Raw genomic sequence first — 14,581 nt, forward strand, 5'->3', positions numbered from 1 at the left:
CTTTTATTCAAATGATAAAGAGCCTCCATGTCACGTCCCAAAGGAAGTAAACTCAAGTGGGTAGTTCAATGAAGAAGCAACTCAAAAATAATAAAAGATTCAATTCACAAAATCTGATATTATTCTTCCAATAAAACAGATCAAGCCTTACAATCCTACAGTCACTAAAAATACAAGCTTACTAAAGAATAATTAGAATTTTTAGCATTTTCTACATACTTCTGAACTGCCTACATTTCTCAATTACAATTAGAGGCCAAATAAAACAAGTTGATAATATCATAACAGAAAGAATGCATCGTTATGCCCATGGCTATTAGTACCCAACTGAAACTAAATTGTAATTTGCAGTGAATTAAGTAATTCCTAGTATAATCGCATTAAACATTATTTTAGTATTTATGTAGTATCAGATCATTGGGATAAGGTTCATGCCTCACAGTACTCGAGAACAGACATACACACAAAGTTAAATAAATTCAGACCAAATTTTCTTTTTATTTTAATTTTTTAATTTTTTATTTATTTATGATAGTCACAGAGAGAGAGAGAGAGAGAGAGAGAGAGGGAGAGGGAGAGAGAGGCAGAGACACAGGCAGAGGGAGAAGCAGGCTCCATGCACTGGGAGCCCGACGTGGGATTCGATCCCGGGTCTCCAGGATCGTGCCCTGGGCCAAAGGCAGGCACCAAACCGCTGAGCCACCCAGGAATCCCCAAATTTTATTAAAACTAATTTATTTATCTTTATCTCTTCCTGAAAAATAAATCAAGTCAGGGAACATTCTCATAAGCCAAATCCTGAGAGGGAACTAAGAGAGGCTAATACATTTTCAGGGGAAGGAACTGGGGGGTGGGGGGTGGGGACTAGCAAATTTTCTATGCTGACTACTGGAAATAAGAGCCCAGATGGAAGTGGGTAGAGTAAAAAGGGATACAGATATGCACAAGCAGAAAAAAGGAACAAGTAGGAGGAAATGAGAAGTGACCAAGTTAAAAGCAATGTAAATTTGTTTTCTAGTTTTTCATTTTGATAATATATCCTTTAATTCTGAAAATATAATGTTCAAATACTTCAGTACTAAAAATACATGAAAATATTTTGCTTATTCAGTTGCCATTTATTAGTCCCTAAAATTTCTCTAGTGTAAGGCCTTGAGAAAGGTCTTCTAGAAAAAGAATTCCTATCTTTATAGACCAAAAGGAGAAGGCATAAGACAATAAAATCCATACATGATTTTTTAAAAGTGACATATTTCAAGAAGACTAGTTAAATATAAAGCCATTATATACAATACCTGTGGGACAGAAGAGGAAAGTTTCTGGCTCTCCTAGGTATTGGTAAATTTCATTTGTGATGGAGACCTGGGCATGAGCAAAAGAACTGAACACCTCTTTGTCTGCTGCACACATATTATGGTCAATATCATCAAAAAGCAAGGCAAATGACCTGCACCCAAACTGAGAAACCTAGAAAAAGGTAAAAAACAAACAAAAACAAATAAGATGTCTTAGCAGCTATTTTTTTAAAAAATATTCCTTTGAGAGAGAGGCTTCCCCCCCAACACACATGCAGGCACATCCAAGCGGGGGGGGGGGGGGGGGGGGGACGGACGGACAAGCAGGTTTCCTGCTGAGGAGGAGCCCAACATGGACATGTGGCTCAATCTCAAGACTGCAGGATCATGACCTGAGCTGAAATGAAGAGTCAGATGCTCAACAAATTGAGCCACCCAGGTGTCCCTTTAGCAGCTCATTTTAGAGTAAAAATACAAGGGGTGCCTGGCTGGCTCAATCAATAGAGTTTGCAACTCTTGATCTCCGGGTTGTTGAGTTCCAAGCAGCACACTGGGCGTAGAGAGGACATTAAAAAAACAGGATTCCAAGTATTGGAGTAGACACTTAATATTTCATCTAGAAGTCATTTTCCTTAGTAGAATGTTCAAAGCCAAAACCATTTTCACATTTTCTACGTTAAGCAGCCAGACAAGTTTGAGGAAGCATGTTTCATTTGGGTTTGAATGCAGTATGTCCCATCAAAGCTTCAACAATATGACCTATCGTATCTCCCTGGCTGAGGATTATAAAAGACCAAAAAAGCCAAAAACAAACAACAAACCCCAAAACACAAATGATAAGTGAACTCAAAAGATGAAGAACCTAGGCCTGTTCTAGTCCCAAAGACACACTGATCTTAATTAAACTCTGTACATAAACCTAACGAGTCCATGAATCCTAAGGAACATGGTAGTATTTGATCAAATAGGAAAACAGGCTCTTAAAAAGCATATTCATGGAGGCATCTGGGTTGCTCAGTGGGTTGAGTGGCCAACTTTTGATTTCTGCTCAGGTCATGATCCCAGGGTTGTGAGATTGAGCCCCACATTAGGCTCCATGCTGGATGTGGAACCTAAAAAAAAAAAAAAACCTGTTTCCCATCACCTGCTCAGTCTCCAAATAAATAAATAAATAAATAAATAAATAGCCTATTCATGGAAATTTAACCTTCTTATTAAATTTTAATCATCTTAGGAACGCATAGCTCAGCAGTTGAGCATCTGCCTTTGGCTCAGGGCATGATCCTGGGAGTCCTAGAATCGAGTCCCACATTCTCCCTGCATGGAGCCTGTTTGTCCCTCTGCCTGTCTCTGCCTCTCTCGAATAAATAAAATCTTAAAAAAAAAAAAATTTTTTTTTAATCATCATCACGCCATCGATAATACAAACTTTTGCCAGGGTGCCTAAGTGATGCAGTTAAGCTTCTGACTCTTGGTTTCGGCTCAGGTCATGATCTTAGGGTCATGAGATCAAGCCCCATGTTAGGCTCCATGATCAGTGTGGAGAATCTACTTAGGACTCTCTTCTCCTTCTGCCCCTCCCCCTACCACTCTCTAAAGTAAATAAAAAATAAATCTTAAAAAAAATATAAACCTATGCCCAAAAAAATAAAAAAATAAAAATAAACCTTTGCCTAAAGAAACATGCATACATATATGTATTACATATCAGCAAACTTACCAGAAAAGATGTGCAGTTTTTATGTTAAGCAGAATTTATATTCCAATCAGATTTTCCAAAGTTTACATGTTTACCTAGTCTATTTTCCATCTAATCTTGGGAAATCAGCCAACTACTTCCAAAATAAATTATTTCTCTTGTCCATATCAATTGAAGGAATGGAGATCTAACAGGTAAAACCCTGCTTCTGTAATTTTGACCACAATTTCAGTCAAGTACCCAATAACATAGTTTCTCAAAACATGATTCTCGACAACCTGTTGTGGTTTTTTTTTTTTTTTTTTTGACAACCTGAATTCTGACGTAAGTCCCCACTCCAAGTCTGTTTAAGAATCTCTGGAAATGGACCCTACTAGCATTCTTTTAAGTACTTCTAAGCATTTCTCTTAAGGTAGTTCTCGTGCAAACTAAAGTTTGAGAAGCACTAGTGCCTCCACTAAAGCTCTTCAGACTCACAAAACATCCTTTTATGAAGAGCATTAAAGTAAACAAAATATATATATATAAGGAAGTATAAATTTGGTTTCTTTTTTTTTTTTCTAAAGTCCAACATGGAGCCCAACATGGGGCCTGAATTCATGACCCTGACAACAAGACCTGAGCTGAGATCAAGAGTCATACACTTAACCAAATAAGCCACCCAGGCATCTCAAAATTTGGTTTCCTTTTAATTTCATAAAAGCAACTCAGAAAACTTAGTTTCAAATACTGATTCAGGGAAAAATAATGAAAAAGTAACAAAGTTACCTGGTCCAGTTTGCGTTTCAGTGTAGATACTTCCTTGGGGTTAGAAAAGGTAATATCCAATCCAGGTGAGATAGCATAGATGAACTCTATCTCATATTCCCGTGCAGCAGAGATGAGAGTCATAAGTTGCTCTAAAGAAGAGAGTCCATGTTTTTAGGAAGCAGCACAGAAAACTAAAAGAATTTCCACCTTTCAACTAAAGAGGTCATTTTCTTCAAATTACAATAGGTCAAGAAAAAGAAAAGTCCCTTAAGTTTCACAAAATTGTCATGTGCAATGTGACGAGACCACACAAAATGCCACAAACCTCACGTGACTTAATGTCACCCTAAAATCAAAGCATTCTCTTCCATTACCATTTCCCAAAAATATTAAAGCATCACTTCTCTTACTACACATAAACCATTTTTATTTCCTACAGTTTTTGAAATGTGTGGTTTCTGTTTTTGTGGTCTCTTAACAACTAAAATTCTTAAATAAAAAAATCTAAACATAACTACTTTATAATTTAGAAAAAAAGAAAGTATATTCTTAATAACCAGGGTTAAGTGATGGCCTTAACAATCCTTATCTTTGTAACTACAGGAAAATGCTCGTTACAAATTTTAAGTTTTTAAAATGTGATAGCCAATTTTCCTAAGTAAAATGAAATCCTACTCTTTACACCACAGGATGTATCTTTATATAACCTTCAGTGATTATCTCAAGATAGTCATTTGACACATTTTGATTATTGATCACATAAAATTTCATTACCAGTACCACCAAAAAATAATTAAGTTCAACACATACTTAAATTATACAGAGTAGTAAGTGACAACACTAGCTGGAGATGGGATACATTTTAATTGCTTCTTCGTAATTTAAGAAAACTTCCTGCCTTCAGCGCCTTGGCTACAATCTGTAACCAAGTATCTTGTTAGCTACCTGTGTACACCATTTAATTTCATGTATAAAAATGGTTCCCATTTAAAAGTCCCAAAAGAAAAGCAACATTTATTTAATTTATAAGAAGGTTCTGTTATGTACTACCTTATTTACAAATTTTATGTATTTAACTCAACATAAGATGACATATAGCAAAGATAGTTTGTGATAGCTTTTCACCTCAGTACAAGCCTAGACTAGGGTGAGGTCTTTATTGTAAATAAAGACAGGACCAAGAAATCAAGTGGTCAAGACCAAGCCATATTTGAGTCTGAAGCAAAAGGATACTGATCCTGTTTTACTTAAAATTTTGGTATCCTGTTCATGGATTTGCATTACTTTTGATATAAAAATTGCATGTTATTTACCTTGACCACTGATTTTTTTGGAGTCCCTTAAACTTTACACCCAAAGCAGGTGCCTCATTTGTGTTGCCTTAGGCCTACCCCCACTTCAACACCTCTTTGTCCGGTGGCCCACTGTTCAGGCCACTAATAAAAGTTAAAAAGCACAATTTATGATTACAAAACAGGTAGGAGTCAGACTAGCATAACCATGAATCATACCATGGCTGTGCATCATTCGTGCTACTCTTTCAATCTACACTAAATTACACAAAATTACCAGATATAAAAGGAAACCACCTACAAATAAAAAAATGAAATAGTTAATAAAATTTTTGTACAGCTACATTTAAAATACAGCTGTTTTCTTCACATATTCTGAATTTATGGATTAAAAAGAAAAAGATTACCAGCTTCCTCCACAGAATACATCTCTCGCCAAAACATCCTATGTTTGTAGTCATCTTTTGGGGCATACAAGTATGTATTTAATTCCCATTTCTGGAGCCTTAAGGGAAAGAAAATTACATATGTGTAAATAGGAAACATATACAGGCTGTAAATCACAATCTTTCCCTTTTCTTGGAGCATTTTCATCTCTTAAACAGCTACTAATATTCTGGAACAATAGCTTTTAGCCTTTTTGTAATCCAGTGGAATTGTAAAAAATTAAGTATTACAAGGATGTCAACATATTAAAGTCTTAAATAAAAACAACAGCTCTGAATGATACAGGTGAAGCCCAAAACCTATTCAGCTTCCCCAGGAAACTTTGAGACCCCCTAATACAAGTGAAGAAGAGGTAAAAGACCAAGATAAAATAACTTCAGCAACTGAGAAATCATCAAAATGCACCTGGCTTATTCAGTGTTAGTTTTTCTTCAAACAAAAGGGATACTTTTTTTCTACTTTATAAAGTAAAATATTTACCTCCTAAAGAGTTCTTTTCTCTGTTCCATAACCCAAGGTCTTCCATAAAATCCTAGATTCAAAGTAAGAATGAAATTATTTTCAAGTATCAAAATAAGGTAAACTGTTGATAAAAGCAGATTACAAAACATACAACACAATCCCATTTTGTAAAAAAAAGTGTGTACAATATACCAGTATCTGAATGATATTAGTAAAACATTAAGGTATCTTGGACGGTGATACTATAAAATAACTGTTATTCTCTTTTTGCTTAGGTAAATTTTCTGATTTTCCTATGATTAGCACTTACTGCTTTACACAATAGTTATTTTAAAACACCAAAACATCATCTCTTTTCACTGCCAAAAAAGACCAAATATGTTTAAATCTAACTTTTTAAAAAGGTGTTTGTTGTTATCTCTACATCTATTGTGGGGCTTGAACTCACAACCCCAAGATCAAGAGTTGCATGCTCCTCTCACTAAGCCAGACAGGCACTCCTAAAACTAATTTATTTTAAGTAATCTCCACCATTGAGCCCAACGTGGGGCTCAAACTCATGACCCAGAGATCAAGAGTTAGATGTTCTACTGACTGACCCAGCAGCAGCCCCTAAGCCTACCTTTTTAAAAGATCTCAATCTTACAACAGAGGAAGGGAAAGCAAAGTAATCCCAAACAACTAATAGTAATAATTACTACCTGAGAGAGGAGTTAAACTGCCTTAAGAGTAGGGGCAGGAAAGTAAAAAGGTAGGAAAAAAAATCAGGAACAGAATTAGGAAAAAATCTGATTGAAATAATTCTATGATTTTTAAGTACCTGATATAATAAAAAGGACCAAAAATGCCTTAAGCTACATTTACAACAAATTCAACATTGGAGCTGGCCCAAATAGGAAAACCTCAAAATAGTCTCAATCCTTGACTAAAGGTTTGAACAACTGAAAATTCAAGAATGTGATTTGCTGCACTGTCCCAGAAGGGGGCAAAAGCACTACTAAAGCATACTGCAGGAAACAAATCTGCAAAGGAATGACTTAAGTAGTGGTATTAGTGGTATCATGAACACAAAATGCTCTTCATACACACACGCACACAAAACGCGCACACACACAGTCTGCTTAAGAGACTACCCAAAACTGAAATTTCTGTGATGTATTATACTCCAATCTAGAAAGGATGGTTACTCTGCATCACAAACAGGAACAATGACAACCCAAGAAAAATTCATTGCATACCTATGTATGAAACTACAGCATTTTCGATCTTGACAATTCAGTTATCTCTTACAAGTAACTTAAAACATTAAATTTTTATATGTCTTTCTAGCTTTCCTACAACTCTTAGCATTATCATTTTTCTCTTAAAAGAAGAGGTACTGAATGCTCCTTTAGAGTTGTTTCAATATATAAAAGAAACATTTTTACCTTCAGAAACCCTAACTTTGCCGAGTGTCAGGTTCATGGTTTCAGTTAAGTCACCACACAAAGGAAACCGTGCTATCACACGAGTTATGACCAACAAAGGTCGGGGGGAGGGGGGGGGGTGGAATAAAAACTATTAATTTATTTTTTATTTTTGGCAGGAAAGCAAGGTTTGAGAGCAAAGTGATCCTACAAAGCTCCTGGGGAGGGAGGGGACGGGAGAGGGCTGCCTGGAAAGAAAATTTTTAAAAAGGAATCCTACCAATACCTACAATACCTACAATATTTCTTTTCTTCATTCATTTTAAGAATGGTATCAATTTAGATGTGCTGCCCCTTCCTCCGCCCATGTGCTCAGTCATCAAGAAAAAATACATATAGGGGGAAGAGGAACAACAGATAACTATTCTCTGAGTAGTTCTCTTTCAATACTATTCTAAAAAAACAAACCAACTTATTTAAACCACAAGGAGCTTTTTCCATAATTACTGAAGATGTAACAGGAAAGTTTCTTCAGCTTCACTCTAGCTCTAAAATTTCTAGATCCCCTAGGATAACTCCTCAACCCTCCACCCCAAGATCTCTGATGACAAAATACAGACTCCTTCTAAAATCTCCCTATACAGAAACAAGCCCAATGAATACACTAACAGATTAAGACACCCAAAGCAATCATGTTTTCAAAACCACCGACTCCCAAATACGTAAGTAGTTTTCCATCGTCTTTCCCCAAAATTCTGCAAGACCTTTAACTTGTGAATTGTTTCACTCCTTACTGCAGCTATCTATTAGTCTGTTCTCCCCTATAATTAAACTTTATCTAAAATGCCACAATCAGCACTCATCCTTCAAATAAATATATATATGCTAACACTGGAAAAGCTAAAGGTCTCAACCATAGGACAACCCTTCTATTTCTCCATACCTTTTCGGCTTTTTATAAAGACTGATTTTTATACAGTGTTACTCCCATGCACAGCATTATATATTAGAAACAACTAATCAACACCTAGGGAAGTCTAGGTAAGCCAAAAAACTTCAGAAAATTAAAATACATTCTGTATTCAAAGAAAAAACAATAACGCAAATAACTCATGCTTCCTTAGAATGTTCAGTTCAATATATTTGTCCGCTATATCCATAAACCGTGGTAGTCTTCAGACCATTTCCCCTTAATGCCCCCCCCCCCCCAAAAAAAGAGAGTCAGGTCTGTGGCGTTCTTTTTAAATGAAAATAGTAAGAGAGGGGCAGCCCAGGTGGCTCAGCGGTTTAGCGCTGCCTCCAGCCCAGGGCATGATCCTAGAGACCCTGGATGAGTCCCAAGTCAGGCTCCCTGCATGGAGCCTGCTTCTCTTTCTCTCTCTGCCTGTGTCTCTGCCTCTCTCTGTGTATTTCTCATGAATAAATAAATAAAATCTTAAAAAAAGAAAAAAAGAAAAGAAAAAGGTAAGAGAGGAAGTGAGAAGGGCATTTTTAATCCTCTTCTGCAGTCCCTAAATTAAAATTCCGTGTCTTTGATAGTATTAAACTCAACACTCTAGAGCCAAAGCACAGCAGTTGGCAAAGGACAATTTTCTAGGCTGCAAAAGAATCTCTAAAGGTTGGGTGCTTGGGGACTGGCTAGCGAAAAACAAAACGAAAGACCCCAACAAAAACACCAAGCAAAGGGGAATTTGTAAAATCCTAGGCGGACCGTGCCGTCTCTGGACTCTAGGCGTACAACAAGCACGTCCGTGTGGGTTGATTTTTTTTCCAAAGGGTGAGGACAGCAGCGCTTTATACGGTGTTCCATTAGAAGAGCCCACCCTAGGGAACAGGATCCCGAGGTACAAAGACGCGTAACTCTGAGCCTAACACCAGGCTCCTTACCGCCGCCTCCGCAAGAGCAGGCCTGGCGCCAGCCCAAGGCGGGTGGGGTCAGGCCTGTTAATAGCCAGAGAATTCAACGCTGCCTAACAACGTGTGGGAAGGCTGAAGGCTGGCCCACCGTCTCGCGTCTCGCCTCGTCCAAGCAGGGTCAAGTTTCAGATCCAAGGGGGGGGGGGGGGAGACACCCTTTTAGAACCTCCTAAAGCACCCCCCTCAAGAGGAAAGAATGTGTTAGTACCGGGGCGGAACGGGAGGGAGGACGCTCTCGCCCAGCCCGCGCCAAGGCGCTCACCTTCCACTACGCCACATAGGAACCTCCGAGCCCCTCCTGCCGCCCCGGCCACCGCTGCTCCCCCGGCCCCGGCTGGGCTGTCTTCTCCGGGGGCCGGAGCTGCTGGCGGCTCCAACGATGCCCCCACGGAGGCGGCAGGGTTGGAGTTGAGCTCGCTCTCCCGCTCCTCCAGCGCCGCCTGGCTCTCCTTCTGCACCATCCTCCTGCCCCCGGCCGCCGCCACCTCTGCGGGTCCTCCTCGGCCTCCGTCCGTTGGGCCGCCGGCCCGGAGCCCTGGAGAGGGCCTCGGCTCCAAGCGCGCGCCCTTCCTGCTCTTTTCCCCTCCCCCTCTACCCTTCCCCCTCCCTCTCCGCAGGGACCCGAATGCCCGGATGAGAAGGGCGGCGGCACCGGCGCGAGCCCTTTGTCAGCCGCTGCCTCAGCCTAAGCTGGGGAGCTGGAAGCCTAAGTGGAGAGCGAGGCCACGACCTCTCGTCCCCTGGAGGCCGATAGCCAAACCTCCTTTTTGTTCGCAGTTAGACTCTGCTGCCTCCGTATAATCTTAGTTCTTCCGCTGTTTGCCCCTCGAAACCCCTAGGTCTCCTCCACCGCTGCCTCCACCGCCCGCTTCCTGTTTATCCGCACTGCGCCTGCGCCAGAGACCGGCTCAGACCGGTCGCCTCAGCCCGACTCCCCCTCCTTCTTTTGGGCCAGCCTATTGAGCTTCATTCGGTAGGGGGGAATAGAACAGAGGGGACGAGAAAAGCGGAAGGTAATGAAGGCGATGGGATGTACTATTTATGCTCTCCACCCTCTAAAACGAGCCGGGAGCTCTGGAACGAACCATCACCCCTCCGGAAGAAGGGGAGTATGGGAGGAGGCTGAAGCAGGTTGGGGCACTGGGGATGCGGGGGTGAAAAAGAGAGGTGTTTACTCTCTCAATGCGCAGGCGCGGAAACGAAGCCTCTAGTTCTTAAAGCAAGAGGAAGAAACTGACCTATTTTCTATTGAGATTCTTCTAATAGGTTGGTTCATTACATCAGCCTGACCCAGGATCGGTTCTGTGAAGACAACATTCCAAGGAGCTCAGCTCACCCCTCTGCCTTGACATGTTCCCGTAACTTCAGCTTGGCGCTAACGCCTTTTAAATACTAAATCATTCGTTCATTCCTTCGTTCGGCAGAGACCAAGTGAGCTTGCCTCGTCCTGGGCTCTTGGGCCACTATGAGCTCACAGTATGGTGGTGGAGACAAGCAAGTACATGCACAATCCCCACACAGTGTACCCAAGTGTTGCAGGAGCTCAGAGGAGGGACTGGCTTAATCCTCCTTTGGAGAGAGGTGGCAGCCATGGCTTTGCTTTTGAGCTGGAGCATAAAGGATGAGTACGAGTTAGACTGAGGAGGGGGAAGCAGAGAGAATCCTCCAGGCTGGTGGAGCAGTACATTTGTGGTGAGAGGTGAAAAAGTCTGACATTTTGGGGGATGGGGAGCGTGAACTGTGTCTAAGGGAGAAAGAACCTTGTGCCGTAGCATAAACATCATTTCCTTAAGAAGTCATTCCCAGAGGGGGAATCCCTGGGTGGCTCAGCGGTTTTGGCGCCTTGGAGTCCTGGGATGAATCCTGCATCGAGCTCCCTGCATGGAGCCTGCTTCTCCCTCTGTCTCTCATGAATAAATAATTAAAAAAAAAAAAAATGAATAGAGGAATCCCTCCCAGAGCCCTAGATGGGCTTGGGTCCCCTTTGCGACTGTTTGTGCTCAGAGCTTCTTGTAGTCCTATTATAATGCACTTTGTTTACATTTATGCCAGTTAAGAAATCTGTTTCAGCTTGTGAGGTATAAATGTGAAATGATCATCTCAGTCTCATTCTCATTCTGATCGTTAAGACTTAATATTGTTAATATCATATTCAAATCCTCTAGCAGTAGCCCAACTTGTAGCTCCAGGTACTCTTATAGTCCCTCTTCTTTTTAGTCCTGTAGTGTTGAGATGGGAGTAAGAAGCAAACATTTTCTTAGGGGACCTCTTGTGAAAACAGTTGGAAGCCATAAGCAGCTTCACTGATACTGTGGTCCCTTGGGGGATTATTGGGTTATCATTCCAGCTGACCCCAGCCCTTAGTCTCATGACACTTTCAGTGGCAACTGCTAGCAAGTCAGCAGCCACTATTTCATCTAGTGTTCAGACTCTGGGGTCCAAGGCCTAGGCAAGATCTACTTTCCATGTCTGTGCTGCTCAAACTTGAAGGGAAGTTCTTGCCACACACTCTCCTCTCCAAACCACACCTCTACCCCTTTAGTACCTCCAACAGGTACCAGAGATTAGTAAGCCTATGATAAATACCTGTGGAATGAATGAAATAGGGCACTGCACCCACAGAGGTTTTTTTTTTTTCTAAGATTTTATTTATTCATGAGAGACAGAGAGAGAGAGAGAGAGGCAGAGACATAGGCGGAGGGAGAAGCAGGCTCCACACAGGGAGCCCGATGTGGGACTCAATCCTGGGACTCCAGGATCAGGCCCTGGGCTGAAGGCAGCGTTAAACCGCTGAGCCACCCGGGCTGCCCACCCACAGAGTTTAAATACTGGTTAGAGAAACATAATAAATTCAGTATGTACACAGGGTCTCAGTTTGTAATAAGTGCCACGAAGAGAGGAAATCAAATAATGTGATAAAGAGTAACCACAGCAAGGAAGGACTACTTCAGATGGAAAAATAAGTTATCTGTGAGTGAGCCATGATAGTGGCTTGGCTAGGAAAGAGCAGTGGTCATCTTCGGTGGTAGAGTTGGTGATTGATTAAAGGAGTAAAGGGAGGGGGTACCTGCCTGGCTCAGTTGGTAAAATCTGGGAATCATGAGTTTGGGCCCCATGTTGGGCATAGAGATTACTTAAAAATAAAAATAATTAAAAAATTAAAAACTAGAAATAAAAATAAAAATAAAAAAAATTAGGGAGTCAGAGGAAGAAGAAGAAATGAAGACTACTAAATTTTGACCTGAGCAACTATGTAGATGGTGTCATTGTTGAGATGGGAGGACTGAAAAGCATCAATCAAAGCTCCATTTTGAACATGTTAAGTTTGACTATTACAGGTCCACATGAATATGTCAAATAGGCAATTGGATGTATGGTTTTTGAAATTCAGAGAAGTCTGGGGATATAAACTTAGGAATCCTCTGCATATAGATGGTATTTAAAGCTGTAGGACTGGATGTGATTCGGAGGAGACTCAGGTCTGAGCTATGGTGTTCAATGTTTAGAATTCCAGTTGAAAAGGATGAGTCTACAAACAGGTGCTGAGAAGCAGTGGCCAGAAAGGCAAGAGGAAAAACCCAGGAGAGTATGAAATGCCAGAAGGCATAAAAGGAGTGTTTTGACATGGAGTAGTTGACAACATCCAGAATTCAACCAGTGGCCAGAAAAAAATTATCAGAATGCCAAACTGCTGCTTTTTTCTGGATCCCATTTGTGTGTTCTGGGGCACTTCTCTCCTTACTCAGCCTCAGACTTCAACTTCCCTTAAACTTGAATCTACCCTAAAACATAGAGACCATCTCCACACTTAACTGAGATAAATACACACACTCACCACACCCATTCATCCAATCATATACAATCATATAATTATCCATACAATTATTAAATACCTATTATATGCTAGGCCTCAAGGATAGGATGGCGGGGTGCAAGAAACCTAGTCTAGGCACTCAAGGAGCCCTCAGGAGCTTATAGGGTGCAGGAAACCTAGTCTAGGCACTCAAGGAGCCCTCAGGAGCTTATAGTGTATCAAAGAAGACAATCACTCAAAATAAATATATGGTAACAAACTGAAATATATGGTAACAAACTGAGAAGTGCCACAAAGGAAAAGTATAGGGTATGTACCATGAGAGCCTGCCACAGTGTCAACTGATTTAGAGTATGCATGATATGCATGGCATCCATCTTTCACTCACAAATCTTTACTATATCCCAAAGCAACCCTGGACAGAGATTTGGAAGATTGGGTCTAGTCTCAATCCTCCTATAAACTCAGTAGGTAACCTTGAGCAGGTCCTCCCCACTCTTTGGGCCTGTTTCCTTTGCTGTACAATGGAAAGCTGAGAAAATAGTAGACCCCTTTTTTTTTGTTTTTGTTTTTGTTTTGTTGTTGTTGTTGTTGTTTTTTACCACAGGTTCTAAACTTAGGTCCATGGCCAGGCTTCAGAGATACAAAAATATATGAAAAACTGTGCATGTTTTTTCTTCTGGACAGTAGACCCACAAATTTCATCAAATCCCTCAGAGGGGCTGTGACCCAAAGAAATCCAAGGACTTGTGGAGCAGACAGTTGTGTGATAATGTGAGCAGGGCACCCAGATGACAAAATGATGGATTCTGGAAGTAAAATTTTGCTTTCTTGGACACCATACTCTCCCTTGACCTTGTCAATGTGTACAGTGATGGAAGAGAAGGCCTGATCCCTCTTTTATGGATGGTGAAGCTTAATCACCGCATAATGGTGCCCTAGAGAAAGGATGGGAGGCCAGGCCTATCACTGATGGCCCCTCTCCAGAAACAGAACAAAGAAAGGCAGCCATTCCACATAAGAAGTCTTTATTACCCTTTGTGTTATTTGCTCCATAGTGCCTGGGTCCACCCCATCTGATCTCTCATTCTTGGCTAGAGTATAGACAGAATCTATGTCCATATTGGAGGCAAGGTTGGATGTTTCCACAAGGGAACTTTCATTAGCAACTAAAGGAAATCCTTCCTCAAAAGAAAGCACTTTGAGGTTAACTAAGATGTCTGTAAATTAGAAATTCTTGATCCAACTTGTCAGAATGTCTAGCCAAAAGACAGCTGGCTTGGCATAATCTTTGCCACATTAATACCCTGTCTCTCGTCTCCTCTGCAGATGTGGGAGAGAGATTCACATGAGGACCTCTCTGAGGTCAGGTAGGTCTCCAACTCTTACAGAATCTGCATCTCAATCTCCTACCAAGGGTTGGCTATGCTACTTTCTTTGGCATCTAAAGGGCAACAGGTGCAGGGGTTAGTGTTGTGAGATATGTATGGATGGAGTAG

The 14,581-nt window shown here is 40.9% G+C and overlaps 1 protein-coding gene across 1 annotated transcript in view; it reads right to left on the reverse strand.

Annotated features, from left to right (window-relative positions):
* OGA (O-GlcNAcase) overlaps window positions 1-10,183 on the reverse strand; it is a 28,724-nt gene extending 18,541 nt beyond the window's left edge. Inside the window, exons 1-5 of the mRNA XM_025992499.2 lie at window positions 9,531-10,183; window positions 5,964-6,015; window positions 5,444-5,541; window positions 3,763-3,893; window positions 1,296-1,467 (exon numbers count right to left, since the gene is read on the reverse strand). Coding sequence (XP_025848284.1) covers window positions 1,296-1,467; window positions 3,763-3,893; window positions 5,444-5,541; window positions 5,964-6,015; window positions 9,531-9,729 — 652 coding nt within the window. The 5' untranslated portion in view covers window positions 9,730-10,183. The remainder of the gene's footprint in view (window positions 1-1,295; window positions 1,468-3,762; window positions 3,894-5,443; window positions 5,542-5,963; window positions 6,016-9,530) is intronic.
* Between the last annotated feature and the right edge of the window lie 4,398 nt (window positions 10,184-14,581).

This window comes from Vulpes vulpes, chromosome 15 (genome assembly GCF_048418805.1).
Source record: "Vulpes vulpes isolate BD-2025 chromosome 15, VulVul3, whole genome shotgun sequence".
NCBI classification, from domain to species: domain Eukaryota; kingdom Metazoa; phylum Chordata; class Mammalia; order Carnivora; family Canidae; genus Vulpes; species Vulpes vulpes.